We start from the raw sequence: 20,128 nt of genomic DNA on the forward strand, positions 1-20,128 counted from the left end.
TTCATCCCTTCCAGCAAATGTGAGTTGCTCTGGACGTTGCGTAAAGCAGAGCTCTCAAATATGTGTGAAAGCATTCTTGACTCTTTGCCCGGAGCCCACCAGTTCCTTTTGAAGATGAAGATACGAGCGATGAAGGTGATCCACCTCTAAGTGAACAAAGGTCATGTGAAAGTATGAACCCACTTAGGATTTGCAAAGGCCCTACATGTGTTGATAAATGAGAGAAGCTTCCTCTGGAGCAGTGTTTGCCCTGGACAGTCAGCAGCTGGTTTGTGCTGATCTGGGTCAGAAACACTCAAAAAGGCTTGTAAAATGTACTGGGGTATGTGGTGAGGGTGTCTGTTTAGACATGCATGTGACTTGCACAACAGAGGTATGATGTGCATTCTGTGCAGGTAGTTTTCATATATTTAGATACTGACAAGAACATACTCCCCTCTCAGGGCAGTGTTTTTATGGATGTGGTCAGCCTGCAGCACCTCTTTTAGTTTATCAGATAAGAGCACCAAGAGGAACTTTTTGCAACTGCCATTAGTTGTAGCAATTGTTTAACATCAAGGAAATTAACAGCTTCTAAGTCAACTTCAGCTAATGATCATCTTCGAATGTGCAGCACTATGTACCGCAAATCAGCTGCTGCGCTGTCAGGCTGAGGACCAATTGCAATGCCACAGTGAGCTCACTTTATTTACAGTAAGACAGAAAGCACTGTCAGCAATCCAGCTTCTGCAGAGAGCTGTCTGCTCAGCTGCTCCAAAGCAGCATTGCCAAATGACTCCAACAGGGTGTTCCTCTCATTCTGTCCCAATGACTGAAACAAGAGAGGCTGCAAGCTTTAATGTTGGGTGTGACATGTTTTTGTGTTTTTCTGTTTAATTTGTCCTTTTCTCTAGCCCACTGTCCTTATCAAATGCCGCTTGGCATTGCTTCCCTCTCACCCTGCAGGTTCCCAATCCTTTTCCAAAACCTCTGTTAAAAGATACAGCTGCTGAGAGATGTAGTGAAGATACACTTGTTGAGTAAGGAGAGTTGTGGGCTTTTTCATGTCTTTGTGGTCAGGAATTTATTGTTGATCTTAATCTAAGGCCAGGCAAAGTCACTGCATGGTGACAATAAATTTACTTGAGTGATCTGCTGATAGGCAGATTTATTTGTCTTCTCATAAGTATTACGAAGGGAACAGAGGGCTTTGGAGAAGGGAGTTTCCTTCCATGGCTTTAATCCCTTTGAAAGGGGTAGGATGAGATATGTGGGAATGGCAGTTCTGACTTGAAGGAAGTACTTGAGAGTTTTACAAGCCTCCTTCCAGCTCTAATTCCCAGCCCTAGGAGGAGCTGGGGAAATGGCCACGGTTTATCCATTAGACTCCCTGAGATGCAATACTGTTGTGAGCAGCCCTCGCTATTCTTGCATGGTGGTTTCCAGATTTGACCCTTTATGCTCAGTGTGTTCTTCAGGGGGTAAGTTGAGAGCATTGGCTTTGGAAAAGAAACATGGCCTAGTGGTTAAGCCCTGGTCTGGGATATGAGAGCAGAAGGTTCTTTTTCCAGGTCATGTGAGCTCTGGCTTCTTGCTTTGTAAAATGGGAGGGTGAGAAATTGCCCCTACATCATAAGGGTGGTGTGGTACTTAATTACTGTTTGTAAATGTCTGAAAGATCATCTGATAAAGGTACCTCTGATACACTACTCCAGGGCATTACCAGCCCACACTCTCCTTCAAGGCAGTGTACAGTAATGCTTCCATCTCTGAGCCAGTTCCTGCAAACCTGCAGCAATAACTGGCCAAATTGGTCTAGATGATATAGTGGGACAGTATAGGATCGCTCTGTTGTCTGACATAGTTTCCCATGTTACATGAAAGTGGCTTATTTTCCAGAGCTGGACTTATATGAAACGAGTTTTCTTTGTTTCCTTGGTAGGTTTACGTGGCCAGTAGGTTGCGAGCTCTGTAGCATTTGTTTGCTCTTGTCAGTCAGAGGTCTTTGACATGAATCAAGATGTTATACCCCTGGGAGACAATTTGACGAGGGAATTGTTGATGCTGTAGTGACCTACAGAACAAACAGGAAAGAGATGTAAATACCAAACATGGCCACAACGCTGGTGCTGAGGAATGAGAGTGCATTAGTCAGCAAATGTAAGGAAAAAAGAACTGGTGTAACAGGACTGTGTGGAGAAATCAGTTCTGGGTTTTAAAAATGCTGTCCTGGGCAGAACTTATTTCAAGAGACTGATAAGGCAGTACTACACTTTGTCTTGAGCACAGTCACAAATGGAGATATTAATAATTCTAAAGAATCATACAGGAGGAGAACTTGCATGTGATGTAACTTGTATGATAAGCTACATGCCCTCGTGCTCTGTGTCACAAACATCAACAGATGATGGGCCAGGAGTAGACCTCTTGCAGTCAGAGTACTGTGCAGCTTGGCACATTAGTATATAGTGTGGCTTCTCCAGAAGCCTCTGGCCTTTATGCTGAGTTATGGGGTGTTCTAGTGATTCCTTAAGGCTACTCAGAACTGTCAGTATGGTTTCTGGGATGCTGTCTCAGTGAAGATTCAAAGGGGCCGATCCACAGCAGTTGAAGGCAGGCTCACTAGCGTCCTGACAGAGTTGTCTCCATTGTGAATAGTTCTAATGATGTGGCTGTAGGTGGTATTAGGACTAAAATTTGGGGGTGCTTACCAACTGTAAGTAGGTCTCTTTCTGACAGCCCAGCATGTAAAGGTTGCATTTGCACAGACACTGAGGACATTAAACTCTTGCAGCAAATGTGACTTTTGCTTTTAATTGCTTTCTCTGATTTCTCCAGTGTCAGAGCTAAGCATCAAGTTTGGTTCAAGCCACTGACTGAGCCTTTCATTTGAGGTGACAGTGTCAAGACACCTAAAGGCCATCTGCAAGACAGCTCCTGGAGCACTGCAGGAAAGGGGATGTCTCCGTGGTCTGGTGGCTTTTAACTAAGTGCGACTTGAATAAACTGAAATAAGAGATTCAAGTCTGCAGATAATATTGGAGTGGTTGTGTCCTCCTGCAACTTGCACTGCACTTGAACACTGAAATACAGGCCCTCCTGTTCTTAGACAAAATTTCCTTCTTGCCTTAGTGAGAGCAGTGGCCACGTAAAGACTGAAGGATCTGGCTTTCTTTTTCTTCTCAGATGTCTCTTTGTCTATAGTCATAAATCATCAGACACTGCCATCTTTTAAATAGATAGTTTCCTGTTCTGCTTCTTGTAGGTTAGATATTATCTCCTACAGTAAATCATGAGTCAGTGATTAATTTAAGAAGGCCATTCCCAGAAGCAAATTCTTACAGTGTTAAAAATAATATGATGCGAATCCATTATACTATGGTATAGAAAATAATTACGGCCTACAAACTAGTTTAATCAACTCAGAACATGCTGGGGCAGATTCTCAGCCACAGTGAGTCATTATAAGAAAGTTCACAGTCTTGGTGTACAGATTGTATGAGCGAACATGATCACCCTATGTCAGCTGGGTCTCAGTAACTGTATGTGTGCTCTTTGCACACCCAAATAGTGAGGTAAGGCATGTTTGCTTAAAACACCTTTGCTAGTGTTTAAACTGTATCAAATTACTTTATAAAGGCATAAACTGCTTCAAGAATGTGCAGGAAGCCATTTAAGATGTCTCAGCTGGTGAGTGGCAACTAATTAAGCACATTAAATTGTGTCATCTTCATTCTGCTTTAAACAGCTACACAAAGTCATCAAATGCTATGAAGAGTCAGTGTGTTCTGTGGGTGTATCTTGCACTAAAATGCAGTTTGAAAGGAAAAGCTCCCTAGGAAATGGCTGCAATGCAGACATCCTGTGCAGAAAAAGAAAATACTAAAGAGGAACAAAACAATCCAAATGTAACCATGGCTATTGCAAAAACAAAAACAAAAAACAAACAAAACAAAAACAAACAAAACAACACATTGAAAGGGCAAAAAAAAAGTCCAATCGCCGTGTGTGTATTATAAACCACCTGATAATTATTACCAGCACTTTGTGTTTTGTTAACGTCTTCCATATCTCAAAACACACTCTGAATTCCTGTGGACTAAAGCTTGCAACACCCCAGCAAAGCCTGGTCACTGTGGCATGGGTGGGGGCCAATAAGTACTCAGCAGGAGGTTGAGGACCTGAACCTGAGAGGTAGGTCCTCAGCTGATATAAACTGGCATAGATCCACAGCAAATGAAAGGACACAGCCAGATACGTCAGTTGTACGTAGTCAGACCTCACTGCCAACTCTGCGGTCGAACCTTAAAACCCAGTACTTGCTAAAGGTGTAAAATTCACCTGCCTTGAGTTTCTTGGCAGATAACCAACCAACACAGGCTTGATTTCTAGGATGGAAACTCATGGGATGCTGTGAGGTCTTCAGTATCAAAGCCAGTGATACAGCAAGGACAGAGTTTGTCACCATCCCAGAGTCAGGGATGTATTTTTATTTCCTTGTTGTTGAAGAGTTACTGCCTGAAGTATACTCGAGTTGCACAGCACCTTGAGGTATACCTGCAGTGTGGTCAGAGGTGAGATCGTAGATCATGCAGAAATACCTGAGCTATGTTCATGTTTGTGTGCTTAGATACTGACTGCAGTGGCACCGACCGGATAAGTACATCATGCAAAGCTCTGGGCTGTTAAACTACCTTGAGAGCTGTACCCAAACTAGCCTGGTTACAGCTAGCTCCTGTGATTTCTGGAGCTTCACCGCATCATGTGGAACACCAAACATGATTTCACTAGCATTACATACTAGGTATGCTCTGCCCCATCCCTTGTCCTCCACTGCTGTCTATTTGCTTCCATACGTATGTAAACAACTTTTAAACTTTGCTTTTAATTGGTCTTATGGGCCCTTATGGCTGAGTTTCATGAATTAACTATTGTTTTTTACTTTGATTATCTCTTGCTCCTAACAGTTTTCCTAGTAAACAACCACCCCAGTCTACAAAGGTAGAATGAATATTGCTTTTGTACTTACTTCCGCCTTTTAGATTTGTTAAATTTATGCTGATATCTTGTGTTTTATATGATACGGGATAGCTATTTCTTTTCTTTATCCTTAATAATCTCATAAATTTCAACCCATCTTATTTACCTTCTCTCTTAACTAAACATCTTTAGTGTTTTTCAGTCTTTAGTAGGAAGTTAATGATTCTGTATCTTATCTGTGAATTGAGTCTATTTTTGTCATAGCCTTTTTTTTTTTTTAAAAGTTAGGCCAGAACTGCACGTAACATTCCAGCTGAAGGTGTAGCAACAAGGTAAAGGGCAAAGGATGGTATTATTTTATTTTGTGTACCATTTTCCAAGCCATCATTTGCACCTCTTAATTTCATGCTCTAATTGTGCATTGAGGTAGATGTCTTAATTGTTTCAAAATTATAATAATTTAATGCAAATCTCCTGTTGCGTGGAAAACTGAGTATTTCTGAGTCTGAGGAAGATCAAATTTCCCTGCAGTTTACTTGTAAAGACTGGGAGCCACAGCAAATCTAAAATCTCACCTGTAATATCTGAGTTGGACCTGGTTAATTCACCATGTGGGCAGAGTGCATTTTTTGCAGTCACACCTTTCCTGACTCTGTTCTTTCTGGTCTTTTAAAAAGAGATATCTTTAATCAGCACCAGGACTAGAAGCAGAACGATCACTGTACTGCTCTGATCTTCAGCTTGAACTCTGTGTAGCTCTGTCATGTCAAATTCTGCCATGTGCTTGAAGATCTCCATCACATACTCCATGATTGTGCTGAGGGAAGCAAGTTTGTAGCATTTGCTAGAACTGGATATTAGAAATGCAGATGATGGGGGGGAAATAACACACAATAAATAACAAAAAAAATACCCAAACCCAAACTTGACAAACAGTCAAGTGCTTTTGGTGGAGGAAAATAAGTCAGTAACCCCCAAAAGGTCCAGTATTAATGGAGCTAATGCTTCCCCTCTTCTACCTACTGCAGTAACTGTTCTCTAGGGTAAAGATTCAGAAAGAATCAGCCAAGCCCTTATGTAGCTTGTGGTTTGGCTTCCTGCCCCTTCTGCTCATCAAGCAGGAAGTTCTGAAAGGGGAGTGCTTTGTGAAGCGACCTTAAGACTCTGCTTCTTTTCTTTTTTTCAGTCAGAACTTAGCATCAGGTCATCTGGAACTCCTGGAAGCTGACCAGACTGATGGCGCCTACAGAAGGTATTTAACTTCTCTACCTTGATCATTTTCCCTCATCCTGTACGTCCTTGATTGCTGTTTTTCAGTCCTGAGATACCATGCTCCTGATATCACTGAGATGGGAGAGACAAGCAAGGAAGAAGAGATCAAAGAGAGGGGAAGGAAGACACCGAAGGCAAAAGAAGAGGGAAGAACCAAAATATTTCTGAGATTTATCTACTTTACATGCCTGAGATTCAACGTTTTGGAAAGTCTGAATATACTTTAGAGTTCTGGTATTATTACAGCCACCAGACAGTAGGAGACTGTTGAGGAGCCACGAGCACCTCCTGGTTTTCAAGATACATCCAGGAAGCCCAAGGAGGTCCTTGGCACCTGTAAGAGCGGGTAGCCTTGAAGAGAAACTGCAAAGAGCTGGCTGGAAAAACATATAGTATAGTTATAAAGTATCTTTCTGCTTCCCTCTGCTGGCCAGATAACACACACCAATGTAACTCTACCAATCAGGGAAGGATCAGGGTGAAGAGTATCGAAAGATAGGAGGAGTCATATTGTTCTATTAACTCTGCTGATTTATTTGAGTTTGCTCTTGAATTTCAGAATATGTGAAGGTTATTTCTGTGTCCAGGGAAGCTCAAGAAGACTGGAAAAGGGACCATGGACAAAGCTGGGCTGGTGAGAGATAGGGAGATGGTATGGACAAAGGTAATTTCAAGGTTTAAACTACTAATGTTGCTTTACCATTTACCTCATACTGTTATCAGTTGTGATTTCAAAGCTAATTTAACAACCACAATCTAAACTTAGTTTCTATTCTTGGTTACAAAACAGGAGCATTATGAGTTACAAAAAAAAATCAAAACGAGGACATGAAACACTGCTCTTATTTGCCTCGTTGTGCTGAAGGAGCGCGCTGTGTGCGGTACGAGGAGCTGCTCGGTGCCACCGGGGAGCCCGCAGCGAAGCTTCCTGCTGCCTCGATCCGCAGCCACCGGGAGCCGGGGTCGGTCGTGCTCCCCACGTGATGGTTTAAATGTTCCCGAGGAGCTCAGTTTTGCCCTCGTGCACACCCAGCGGACCGACAGAAGCTTCTCCGGGCGTCGCTTCGTACCGAGTGCCTTCATTAATAAATGCCCGCTGTGCTCTGAAGGAAAACCGCCCGCGTCGCTGGGATTTCCCTCCCGCTGTGAGCGGCTCCCTGCACGGCACCGGGTGGGACCTTACGGTCTGACGCACCTCGTGAGATTCGCGCACCCAACACAACGAACTTTAGCGGGTCCATCGTTTCGCTTCTGAAGTAAACGAACCCGAACCGTGAGCGCCGCAGCGCCGTCAGCCCGGCCCGCACACCGACACGCGCAGCCCCCGCACGGAGGGAGCACAAACCCCGGTTACCGCGGCGGCGGCCGGCCTACATCTCCTCCAATCATCAGGCCCGTTTCTCTCGGAATTCCGGTAGACTTCCAATCACGGGCAAGTTCTCAAAGCACCCTCGTGCGCTGCTGGGCGTGCGCAGCTGGTTAAGGTGCCTTGAGGAGGGCGTCTCACGCATGCGCGTTAAGGTGCCTCTAGCCACCGAGTGCCCCAGGTGGGGCGGCGCTCTCCGGGGTGGGAGGTGCGCGCAGCCGGTTGGCGCTCCGCTGCCCTCAGGGCTGTCCTGGTGCTGGTGCAGGTTCTCCCCGGGCCGAGGGCTTCTCTCCGCCTCAGGTGAGCAGGGCCAGGCGGCCACAGGAGCTGCGGGCCGCCGGGTGAGCGCGGGGCGGGCCGTGAATCGTACGGTCCCCGCTCGGCGGGCGCGGGGCGGGCCTGAGCGGTGGGATGAGGCAGCGGGATGAGGCAGCAGGGCGGACTGAGGAGCGCTCGGCAGCCCCGTCCCGGGTAGTCCCGGCTGAACCCACCCTTGTCGGGCTGCGCCCTAGTGGCGCTGTGTGCGAAAGGTCTTTTCGCTGCGTCTGTCCCTTTGGGCCGCGGATGTTTTGGTGGGAGGAGCCGCCGTGCTGCGGGGCCGCTTTGTGCGCGTGGCGCTGCGCGAGGCCGGTCCCGGTAATCCCGCCTGGAGCCGCGCGATGCGGTGACGGCTCCTCTGGCGGCACCAGAACTGTCGCGCGTGGGGACGCGAGGCCGGCGTGCGGCGTGCTGAGCTAACGGGGAAGGCGGGGTGCCGGAGAGCGGGGAAAGCAGCGCTTGAAGCCGTTGAGGCTGCGGGTACGAGCGTTCATAATGGCACAACTTGTTAAACGTCCCCCTTTGTGATCGGGCCGGTTTGTGAGCTCCGGGAAAAGCGAGTTCCTGTGCTTGATGCTCTCTGAGAAGGCACAGAAATTCTGCTTTCTCTGCCGATAGGTGCAGGAGTTGGTTTGATTCTGGGCATTTTCTGTGGGCTCCCCTACCACAGGGTTTCATCGCAGCTTTCTGACCACTGAGTTCACTCAACTGATTCCCTCTTCTCCCCCCCCACCCCCCCTTTTTTTTTTCTCTTTTTTTTACATCGTTCCTAGTGTCATCTTGGAGGAACATGATGTTGCTGCTCCACTAACTTGCTAGAAATATTGGCTTATCTATGCCTCAGCCTGTGGTGCCTATCCTTTCTCAGTGTAATCCAGCAGAGGAAGAAAAGTAGCCAAGCTGCAGAGAATTTTAAGCAATCAAAGCAGGATGGATGGGAAAAAGTGGTACCAAGTCACAAATGACGTGGCTTCAGCAGAGTTCAAGCCTCTTTAAAGAGTTCTGTCATCCAGGAGGCTGAAAAACACTCCAATAAACAAAAATGGAAGGAGCCAACAGTCCAAACGTGCAACTTCAGCAAGTCCCGCTGGCTACAGCAGTGGTTTCTGTGCAGCCACACACAGACGCTTTTTCTTATAAGGTCAGAATTTACTCCAGTCTACTCTTAGGATGCCATAACTTATCTGTATAAAAAATATTGCATTGAGAGCACAGTCTTAGGTGTGTTGTAAAAGCTGTCCAGACCAACATGAGCTTTTCCCAGGCTTTCAAGCTTTACTGTCTGGTGCGGAAATATATCTTGTGTGTTTCTGAATGGAGATAAATTGCCTGCTGAACCAGCAGATGTTAGAGGTGAGGTGGAGAAGAGCAGAATAGTTCTTAAAAGGTGACTCACAGAAGCAAATGTTTCTGATCCATGTGCTGCTGAATGCCAAGACATTATGAAAACACATATTTACAGGAAAAAACGAACATGCAAGTTGAGTTTAGCACTCTGTTCTTTCCTGCTGAGAAACATTTCTGCAAAGATTCCAAATATGAGCTTACTAATTAGTAGACTAATTTAGATCTCTCATAGAGTGTCAGTTAATAATGGATCATCTTTTGCCTGAGTTTCACATATTTTTGAATGTAGCCATGGAGAATTTACTGGAATTGTCCTCGGTCACGTGGAGAAGATAAAAACAGATTTTATTGACGAGTGATTGAGAGAACTGCTTTAATTCTGTTTTCATCCAGATTGTGCATAAAACCCCAACTTCCTTCAAGGTTTAGTAGGTAAATGTTATATCTCCATATTTACGTTGTTTTTACAGGAGAACTTGATTGGTGCATTACTAGCTATTTTTGGGCATCTTGTTATCAGTATTGCACTCAACCTCCAGGTGAGTATCCTGAAACAAATATTGGTCCTGCCTTAAACGTCCTGTGTTAAAAAGTGTCATGCATGCCGCAGCTTCTATGCTTTTATTTTCTTTTCTAGAAATACAGTCATATCCGGTTGGCAGGTTCCAAAGATCCCCGAGCCTATTTCAAAACCAAGACATGGTGGTGTGGACTTTTTCTGCTGGTTCTGGGAGAGCTGGGAGTGTTTTCTTCTTATGCCTTTGCTCCTCTTTCACTGATTGTGCCTCTCAGTGCAGTGTCTGTTATAGGTAAGGGGAAAGAAATGACTGACATGCAAATCTGAATGCATTCCAGTGCGAGACTGCTGATTGCTGGATCAATACATAGATCGTCCTGTTTCTCTTTTTTTCCTTCTTGTCGTTATAGCTAGTGCAATCATAGGAATCATATTTATTAAAGAAAAGTGGAAGCCCAAAGAATTTTTGAGTAAGTACAGCGGTTCCTTTTCATGTTTCCCCTCCATTCTCAAGCTGTCCTATGCACAGCATAACCTCTTAAGAGTCAGAGATGGCAAGCCTGGGTCCCTGGCACTGCTCTAGCTTAGGCAGAACTGAATCAGCCACACTTCATGCATACATGTATTTGCAGAGCTGGAGAATTCATTCTTCCACTTTCTGGAAAATGGGCTGTAGCCCCAGGCATGATAAACCCCAAGTGCAGATCTTGTGACTCCAGTTACTTTAGCACATGCTACCTGGTATGAGTTGTTGTTTTTGTCAAATCATGGTGCATTTGTTGCCTGAGGTTTCTTAGTTCTAATAATTTGAAAGTAGGGCATGAAGGGCAGAGGAATGAGTCATTTGGAGGTCTATGCACGATGTCATGCCCACATTCATGTGAGATACTAATCCCATACACCCATACTAACACACTAACTGTTCTTTCTTTTTTCTTTTTCCTTTGGTCGCCGAAGGGCGATATGTTTTGTCCTTTGTAGGCTGTGGTTTGGCAGTTGTTGGAACATATCTGCTGATTACATTTGGACCTAATAGTCATGAGAAGATGACAGGAGAAAATATCACTAGGCATTTAGTGAGCTGGCCATTTCTGTTGTATATGGTAAGATGGCCCATAAAATACGGGATTGTTTTCTGCCACGTTCCTCGTTGAGAGTTTTTCAAGCATTTTTGTTATGATTACTAGCAGTATTTCTTTATACTTGCTAATGGACTTATATCAACTTTTGCCAGTGTGAGTTTCACGGTGCACATGCAACTTGTAACCGTACTGTTCTCTCTCTGAATTATTCTGTTAGAATTTAAGTATATTTAATGGAAAAGTTTTAAAATAGCTTCAGCCTGTGGAGGTAGTACTGATAACAGCTGAGAGCAACTGTCCCAGAGCTGCCCAAATTTTTTGCTTGATCTGTGCTTTTCGTAGACAGACTTTTCTCTTGAGCTATCAGTGTCTTATTAAAAATATTGTAAAATCTATTTAACAGAGATAAGTTTGGCTTAATAATTAAATATGGGCTGCAGGGATCACTTACAGAGCCTCATTGTAGGAAGCAGGCTGAGATTTGTGAAGTTAGTATTCGACTGGGATTAAACTTGGTCTGTAATTGTGTGGGATCCTCATTTTCCTTTGATTTATCCTGTTTTGTGATTCTACTGTCTGACTCATTCAGTAATACGTTTACTGCCAGTGCCATAAACTCCACATCTAATGGTCTCTCTTCTTTTGTAGCTCGTGGAGATCATCATATTTTGCCTGCTACTATATTTTTACAAGGAGAAAAATGCAAACTACATTGTAATTATTCTTCTGTTGGTAGCTTTGCTGGGTAAGTTGATATGAATTCTTGTTTTGCAAACTTTCTTAGTCTTATAAAGCATGCCAGTGTGTCATCAGAAATGAAAACTTTTATCCTCCCATCATATGATTGCATAATAGTGTTTAAACATTTAAAACAAGTGGTGGATGCTGCCAGGCCTGTTGACAAGCAAACTGTAATATTGAAAGGTTATGGTTTACTGAAGGTCACAGTGGTAAGATTGTTGGGAATACAACTGACATTTAGAGATAAAATGCCTCACATGCATGTAAAGGGTTTGAATATTTATGTACCTTGACTTTGTTTTTAGCTGCTTGTCACATATAGAGTGAATGTGCAGTGTTCCTGTCCTGTTGAGCATGACAAGCTTCAGCTGTATTTTCATAAACATTTGCAGGTTCCATGACTGTTGTGACAGTGAAGGCTGTGGCAGGCATGATTGTTGTCTCAATACAAGGAAACCTCCAGCTCAACTACCCAATATTTTATATCATGTTGGTGTGCATGATTGCTACAGCAGTCTTTCAAGCAACGTAAGACAGTCTCTCTCTTCTATAACTGTGCTGGTTTGGGCAGATCTGTTACCAGTCAAATGTTTGTCATTGGTTTCCAGAATGCTGATAAAATTGTGTGAAGGTCTGGCCTCTTCTGTCATCTGTCTTCAAATCTGTGTCACAGGATGCAGCCTAGGATAGCGTTCTTTGCTTTTCTGTGTAGTGACATTGCCAAGTAGTATTTATCTCAAATTTGGCACTGGATAAAGTCAAAGTGCTCTGTATTTTTCCCCTTAGTTCTTGTGAAAATGTAAAAACACAAGTAGCAGCAAGGATAAGGAGCAAGTGATGTCCTGGCCCCAAGGTCAGCGGTGGTAACTGCACTGCCTTTAGTTAATATAGCAAAATGTTCATTCATCTATAATTTTTATTAATTCTGGGGGATACTTTTGCAGGTGTAATGAGAAAGTATAAAATTTCTTAGATTTATTCACCGGGTACTTGAAAGGATCTGCTAGAAAGGAGAACTGCGCTAGTGGATATTAACTACTCTGTAGTTTTGAGTATTCTTCCCAAGTTAACTTCTGTCATCTGTCACTGTGTTGCAGATTTTTAGCTCAAGCTTCACAGCTCTATGACTCATCTCAGATTGCAAGCATTGGATACATCTTGTCCACAACAGTAGCTATCACAGCAGGTAACAGTGCTCACAACAGCGTGTTGATCCTTTCTGAAAGAGGGCCGAAAGATTTTGGAAAATAATTCTTAGCTACAGCTGAGGAAGGTGAATACTCAGCAAGACAATGACTTGTCTTTCCTTGTCATCTCTCTTCTGGAGCTGGCTTGCTTTCCTTTTTTTCCTCTCCCAAAATGTGAATTCATTTTATTTAGTGTGTTTTCTTCCTCTAGTCAAACCTGTTATGATTCCTGTCTTGATGGTTTTGTTTGCATTGTCAAGGGTTTTTATCCTGTTGTAGCTAGAGAGATCCAGTTTGGTCTGTTGTTCAGACTTTGGAAGTGTGGTCTTGTGTGTTTGTGGTAACCACTATCTGGTGTGAATTCAACTTAGGCTGATTTGTGTTCCAACACTGTTTCCTCCTCTACCCCAATACTGGAAACTCTGTACTAGTTGCTGTGTTGCTGTACAGATTTACTTGCAGCTCTATTAATTGCACCGTTGTTATTTTGGTGGTCAAATTCCACAAGGTTTGTAAACGTACAGTTTCTGCTGAAGTGGAAATCAGACCATGCTTTTCTGTATTAAGACAATAAAAAAAAAAAGCCAACTAAAGATGCCAACTATAGAAATAGCAGTCTTACATGACTTAGTTTCTGGAGCGACCATTCCAGAGATGCAGCAGTAATTGCTCATGTTAGCTGGGAAGAAAGCCACCATGAATTATTTCCTTTTCCAGGAGCAACTTTCTACCTGGATTTCACTGGTGAAGATGTTCTTCATATATGTATGTTTGCACTTGGGTAAGTGTCTTAAGTTTCCTTGATAGAAAACTGAGAAGTTTTTCCTCATATGGCTAAATTTTGAAAATCCATTTGTAAGTACGTATGTCTATGTATGTATACATCAGATGTATATCCTGCTGTGAAGGAGGACAAACTGACTATGCTCTCTGTTCGTGCACACAGTGGCCCATAGTTCCATACCTTATTTGAGTGATTATGGATCCTCTAGAGGAATTTTATCTCAGTAGGTTTTGTATAATTGTACAACTTTTACGCTTCACGTTAAATGTCTCACTGACTCAGCTGAGAATTCTTTCTCATTCAGTAGATCTTTCTTTTCTAATTCTGAATTCTTTACTGTGCTAGGTGTTGATTTTTCTGAGGGCCTGCTGTGAAATATTGTCTCCTCTCCGTTTTCACAGTCATCTCAAAAGATCTTGTATTTTTTCTCAGATGCCTCATAGCGTTTCTAGGTGTCTTCCTGATCACAAGAAATAGGAAGAAATCTGTACCGTTTGAACCTTATATATCAATGGATGCTATGCCAGGTAACAGTGTTTTGTTGCCCTGTTTCTTTTATTTCTTGAGTTTCACTCAAACTTGAGTGTCAAGTATCCCAGTAGGATTAGGTAGCTATGTTCTCTGTTTTTCCATTCTCTTTGGTTGATTGTCTCGTGGAGGGATACGTTCATGTTGTTTATGAAGCAGAGAGGACATAGTGTTCTGCTTTAATGGTGCTTACTCTGGGTCCTCTGGCACCAAGGAGAGCGTGGCAACAGCCTTGTCCAATTGGCTACTGTCTGGAGAGTTAACAGGTTTTGAGCATTTACTTGGGGTTGGTCTTCATCAAGTAGGGAGAACTGATTACTGGAGATTACTGAGGTATGTGGCAAAAGGCAGAGGCCAGAAGAAGCAGAAACTTATTTTGTGAGGTATAGCTAAATTGTCTTCCTGGTGAGCTGTATAAAAAGCATGTAGCATTTGATAAATGCAAGATTGCAGTCCCGCATTTGCTACAGCATAATTTCCTTCATTAGTTGCTTTACTGCTAAGCTGAAAAGCATTCTTTCATTTAACACTCAAGGAACTGACGTGCCACACATCACTAACCCAGAGTCTGTGTAATTTGCTGATTTAATAGAGTGCAGGAAGAATGTGCTTTTGTTCCTAAACATTTAATCTCTGTTTTTGCTGTTTTCAGGCATGCAAAACATGCATGACAAAGGGATTGCAGTTCAGCCTGACCTCAAAGCTTCCTTTTCCTATGGTGCCCTGGAGAACAATGACAACATGCCGGAAATTTATACACCAGCTACGCTGCCAATAGTGCAGGAACAACATGGTTCCAGAGGAGTTTCTGCTCCACCATACCGGGTGCTAGAGCACAGCAAAAAGGAGTGAATGACCTTTAAGGAACTGATTTGACTCATCAGAAGTATGACCTTTATTTATTTATGTGATTAAAATATAGGCAAGTGTTAAGCTGACTTTGGCATAGTTTAAAGTTTGTCTCAAACTTAACTTTTAAGACTGATTATTAAAATAAACAATTCCCTGTAGTTGTGAAATTGAAAACATTCCTCTTAGCAAGGAGTAAATCACAGTCCTCTGTTGAAGGCTGCTATCTGAGAGCTTGAAATACTGAATACAGTATCATGGCTTTAGGAAACTAATGAAATAGCAGACCCAGTGAGAATGCAGAGCTGTGGGAAGAGAAGTAACCATGCAATTTTTAGCCCTGCTGGGAGAGGGTTTATTTCCAAATAGAGGTTTTCAAGAGTTGTTCACAGTGAGGAGGGAAGGATTTAATCCTTTACGTAGGGAGACTGATGGGTTTTTAGAGCAGTTGTAAGTCCTCATGTTTCTAATGTAACTGCCATGCTACCTTAACATGGCAATAAAATCTAATTGTTTTCAAGCACGAATACTGAAACTTATTGTGTATTCCGGGGCTTTTCTTGTACAGCCATTCTTTAGCTTGTGTTAAATGTATGCACTGAGCATGTTAATCTTTATCTAGCACCCACCGCTTGATTACATGGCAGTTTAGAACAAAGACTGCCATTTCTCTGGTTTGACAGAAACAGCTTCCAGTTGGATCAAAGGTGCAGGGACAACACTGTAGTCATATGACTGGAAGGATATTTTAGTTGGTCCTGATGAGATTCCAGTTCTTTACCATTTTTATTTTCTCTCTGTAGTTGAGATAGGGTTCCCAACTTTGTTTAACAGTTTTAAATGCTTAAAGATGTCCACGGTCCTTTGGCAGCATTAAAAAGTTAAGGTGCTGTAGGTAGGGGTGCTGTTTTGTGCTCCTTTATTCTAAGAAGCAAAAGAGGTACTGCCCTAATACTGTGAATGACCTAGTAGAAAAAATGAGCATGCACAGCCCAGCACTCAATGAGAACTGCCAGAATAATGAAGCATTGTGTACTGAAGATATTTATCTTTCCAGCTTCCATGAGATGGCTGTAAGCTGATATAAAGGGAGGACACGGGCGTAAACGGGTTAAGTGTAAGGGAAGAAGTGCAGCATTTACAAGAGCATGCAAGTGTTTTGATAGCATCTTCTCTAAAAGCAATCATTTTACTGGGAAACAAAATTTTAAGTCTATTTTGTTGTATCTTGAGCTGTATGCATCGTAAGGTGTCGCTGTGACCTTAGAAAACTTAATTTGAAATGAATAGTGAACGTATCGCTATTCAGACTTTTTACAGAATATTTCTAGGGCTGAGTGACAATGGCCATGCCTGGGATTGCAGCAGGCGTTTATGGCTAAACTGCCCCTAAGTATTTGAAGGAGAGCTGCATGCCATGTGCTAGTCTTTTTTACAGCATGGAAAGTAACCTGTTCCTGCAAAGCACATAATTTAACACATGGAATATCAAAGCTTCAGCTGATCCACAGAGAGGTGGTGTGCTGTAAGCAGTGGAGCATAGCTAGATTTCCAAATGCGCAGCATCTTGTTCAAAACCAAACACTGAAAAGACATGCAAAGAATCCGACTGACTGCTGTCTCCAGTGTGGATTGAGCAAAATAAGTCCTTGACTCCTAGCTTCTTTATCAAATGTGAACTGACTTTGTTGCCTTTACACTGTGTGGCTTCTCAGTGCACCAGTGCACTTAATATGTTCTCACTGTACATCTTGCACGTAGCTTTATGCTGTGGCATACAGCTGCAGTGTTGACTGAATGTACAAAGTGTTCATATGAAAATGTGTATAAATGTGGCTTTACGATGTTGAACCCTGAGGACGACTGCTTATTTTTTTTGTAAGCAGTGTTGCATTTCTGTTTAATTCTGTCTTTTTGATGACAACTACGGAAATTTAACTTAATAAAAGATTCTGGTAAAGCCTATGGAACTCCGGTCTGATACAAATGGTTGCCATAGCTGTAATCAGCTGTAAAAGATCTTGCAGGACGTTCAGCCATTGTTTACAGCTACAGGTACCGTGTAAATCCAAAGAGAAAGAAGTGTGGTTCGTTTGGTTTCGGTGCCGTTTGTTTCGCAGCTCCTCCACGAGACGATCCGCTCTGGAGCTCCAGGGGCCGCTCCCACCCCGCGGCTGACGGACCGCCCTGCCGCGCCGCCCCTCACTCGGCCCCGGGATGGCGCATGCGCAGCGCCGCCGCCTCCATCCTGGTCACCGCGCCCTCCCTCCTTCCCAGCTGCCCGAGGCGGCGCGGGATGAGGGGCCGCGCGTGCAGCCGCGCGTGCGCCGCCGTCCACCCGCAGCGAGCGGCCCGCGCGGCGTCGGCTGCCGCCCCGTTCTAGGCGGCCCGTCTCGCTGCTGAGCGGACCCTCGCTCCGCCGTCGCCGCGCTCCCGTCGCCATCTCCTGTTCCGCCGCCCCTTGGGCGTCGAACGTCCATCGTGAGGTGAGCGCTGCGGAAGGGCACGGCCGGGTCGGGCGGAGCGGCTCCTTAGTGCTGCGCGCCCCGTCTCTGCACGGCTGTGCGTGTGGGAGAGCCTGCAGGCCGCCGCGCTGCCGGCCCCGTCGTCATCGCGGTCTGGGAGCTGAAGGCCGGTGCGCCCCGGGCTGCGTGGGGCGGCCCCGCTTCGCGGCTCTCGGTGGGACTGTGGGCGGTGAGTGACGGTGCCGGGACTGGGGCTGCCGGTTGGACGCTGCACGGGCGAGCGAGCGCTGCGCCTTGTGCGCCGGGACGGCTGAGCGGGGCGGTGCTTGGCGATGCTTCGCTGCCATCCCGACGGGGCGGCCCTTCTGGCCTTGTCGCTTTCTGCCTCGTCCGTTAACGCCTCGCACCGTGTTGTTTCTGCCAGTACTTAACTAACAGCGGGACGTTGGTGTGATCCCGTCCCAGGGAACCTCCGCGTTCTGACAGTGCTCGCTCGTCGTTGTGTAACCTCTGGGATAGAGTTGGACAAAACTGGTGTTAACGTTGCGGGTTTATAGTTAAAATGAGACTGTCGGTTCATTCCTTTGTAGAACGTGTCTGTAAAAATGGAAGCGATGCTTTTCATATTTCAGAGCCCTCTACAGAAACTTCTCAGGTTTGTTTTTCCACTTGTGATAAATGCTGTGTTGCAAAACATACAGAACTGTTGCACTTGTTGCTGAGATGTTTAATTAACTTGTATAGAGATTTCCCTACAAGCCGCGTGCCGGAGATGAAGGGCATAACTGCTTTCCCCTCTGTTGAGTCAATAACATGTGAGATTCTGTCCTTGTTGTCTAAAGAGTCGTGATGGCTTCTCCTGTAAAACTCAAGCATTTGTTGCTTATTGAAAGAAATGATGGTCTCCTTTGCAGCAGTGGGGACGTTCAGGCAATTCCAGCATTGCACGGGGCAGAAAACACCTCACAGCGCAGTATTACGTTGCCATAATCGAATGCGTTTTTGTCATGGCAGACCCTTACCAGGAGCTCTGGAACACAGTGCTGCATTGGTCGAACGATGCTCAGGGATGTTATGAAGTCCTGGAGTGACAGCCAGTCTGATCTCTACAGCAGCGACCAAGAAGAAGAAGAACAGATGATTTTTGGAGAAAATGAAGATGATTTGGAAGAGATGATGGATTTAAGTGACTTGCCTACCTCACTGTTTGCTTGCAGTGTGCATGAAGCAGTGTTTGAGGTACAGGAGGAAAAGGTAAGGTGAAGTGAGATGTGTCTGGGTTCAGCATTGCAAGTACAGAGGTAGTGGGGGATGTTTTGTCTGGTACTGCTGTGTGTTGTGCAGAGGGGGAGGAAATGAGCCACCCAAATTATTTACCAGTGAGCTCAGCTTGAGAATGTGTAGATTTCCCAAAAGGAGATAGTAATGCGATGTTCAAGCATTTGAAATTGCTAATAGTGGTGACAGGGTGACAGTTTGTGGGAGCTACAGGGGCTTTTACACATCAGTGTACTGGAAGTTTAGTAGTGAGATAGAGCAGGCAGGGAGAACTATTGAACACGCAGGTTTAGAAGGATGTTAAGGAAATGCATGGGGATTTGCGAGAGGAAAGTAAAAGCAGAATGTGTTTTCAATGAGTGAAAATGTTCATGCTGTATTTGGAGAATCTTTGTACTTCATCTTCTAGGAAAGATTTGAAGCACTTTTCACTGTCTACGATAATCAAGTTACATTCCAGTTGTTTAAAAGCTTTAGAAGAGTAAGGATAAACTTCAGTAATCCAGAGGCAGCAGCAAGAGCACGGATAGAACTTCATGAAACTGACTTCAGTGGAAAAAAGCTGAAGCTATATTTCGCACAGGTATTATGGAACACTAACTTGGTCAGCATGTGTCCCTGTTTCTCCCTTACTTCATGTTTGACAATGAGTTTCATTTCTGAGAAGTTCTGGAGCAACCATTAACCTCTTGCTCTTATACATGAGATGTATTATCTACTCATCAACAGCTACATTGTTAACACAGAGCAGTTTCTTAACCTGCATCGCTTGTCTGAAGTGTTATATCAAGAGAAATCATAAAACTGTGCTATTATTTTTGAGTCTAGACTGGATTAAGCATTGCTAATACAGAAAACAGCCATGTGTTACTGGAGAAGCAGACTAAATAAAAAGAAATGTTTCTGATTTTGTTCTGCATCTCCTGGCCTTTGTCTTCAGGTACAGGTGCCCAGTGAAGTGGGAGACAAGTCCTACCTTCTTCCTCCACAACCAGTTAAACAGTTCCTGATATCACCACCTGCATCTCCCCCGGTTGGATGGAAACAGAGTGAAGATGCAACTCCGCTGATAAACTATGACCTTCTTTGTGCTGTCTCCAAGTTGGGACCAGGTGGGATAATTACCTGCTTTTATTGTGTTATTTTACTTCAGAAGTACTTTTCCAGGGCATTATCTACTCCTCTGTGAGAAGAACCAGGTCTCTCTTACATAAGGTTACTTGCTTGAATAAAGTGAGCTATCACTGTTTACTTCATTCTGTAGCTGACTGAAGCTGTAACACAGAACTGGGCTGGATGGCACTGATTCTGTCACCCATTTATTGAATTTTGCTATAGTCTTAGTACTGACCAACAAACAAGAAGAGGAATGAGATGTTCAATCTCTTGCAGGATGGTGGCTTCAGTTAGAGATGCTAATATGGACTTTATGTTG

General features: G+C 44.1%; 2 protein-coding genes across 5 annotated transcripts in view; both read left to right on the forward strand.

The window, feature by feature from the left end:
• The first annotated feature begins 6,185 nt into the window (after positions 1-6,185).
• Positions 6,186-16,918, forward strand: NIPAL3 (NIPA like domain containing 3). 3 transcript variants are annotated; one of them, XR_011905764.1, is made up of 14 exons: positions 6,186-6,211; positions 6,791-6,895; positions 7,022-7,897; positions 8,689-9,056; positions 9,733-9,801; positions 9,900-10,071; positions 10,190-10,249; positions 10,737-10,882; positions 11,510-11,606; positions 11,995-12,130; positions 12,700-12,875; positions 13,507-13,570; positions 14,006-14,100; positions 14,754-16,912. XR_011905764.1 is itself a non-coding variant. In XM_072355509.1 (14 exons), the coding sequence occupies exons 4-14, from the start codon at positions 8,958-8,960 to the stop codon at positions 14,951-14,953; spliced, it is 1,227 nt and encodes a 408-aa protein (XP_072211610.1). In that variant the 5' UTR covers positions 6,186-6,211; positions 6,791-6,895; positions 7,022-7,897; positions 8,689-8,957; the 3' UTR covers positions 14,954-16,918. The 3 variants fall into 3 exon arrangements, 2 of the variants coding, with proteins under 2 accessions (XP_072211610.1, XP_072211611.1); XM_072355509.1 differs by having other exon boundaries at positions 12,700-12,788; positions 14,754-16,918; XM_072355510.1 differs by lacking the exon at positions 6,186-6,211 and having other exon boundaries at positions 6,752-7,897; positions 12,700-12,788; positions 14,754-16,918.
• Positions 16,919-17,250: 332 nt separating this feature from the next.
• RCAN3 (RCAN family member 3) overlaps positions 17,251-20,128 on the forward strand; it is a 6,077-nt gene continuing 3,199 nt past the window's right edge. Inside the window, exons 1-4 of one of the 2 annotated variants that reach the window (XM_072355659.1) lie at positions 17,251-17,436; positions 18,430-18,669; positions 19,103-19,276; positions 19,634-19,805. In XM_072355659.1, the coding sequence (XP_072211760.1) occupies positions 18,475-18,669; positions 19,103-19,276; positions 19,634-19,805 (541 nt within the window). In that variant the 5' untranslated portion in view covers positions 17,251-17,436; positions 18,430-18,474. Of the gene's footprint in view, positions 17,437-17,510; positions 17,645-18,429; positions 18,670-19,102; positions 19,277-19,633; positions 19,806-20,128 lie in introns of those variants that run through there. The other variant, XM_072355660.1, reaches the window with a different exon arrangement.

This window comes from Excalfactoria chinensis, chromosome 22 (assembly GCF_039878825.1).
Source record: "Excalfactoria chinensis isolate bCotChi1 chromosome 22, bCotChi1.hap2, whole genome shotgun sequence".
Lineage (NCBI taxonomy): Eukaryota > Metazoa > Chordata > Aves > Galliformes > Phasianidae > Excalfactoria > Excalfactoria chinensis.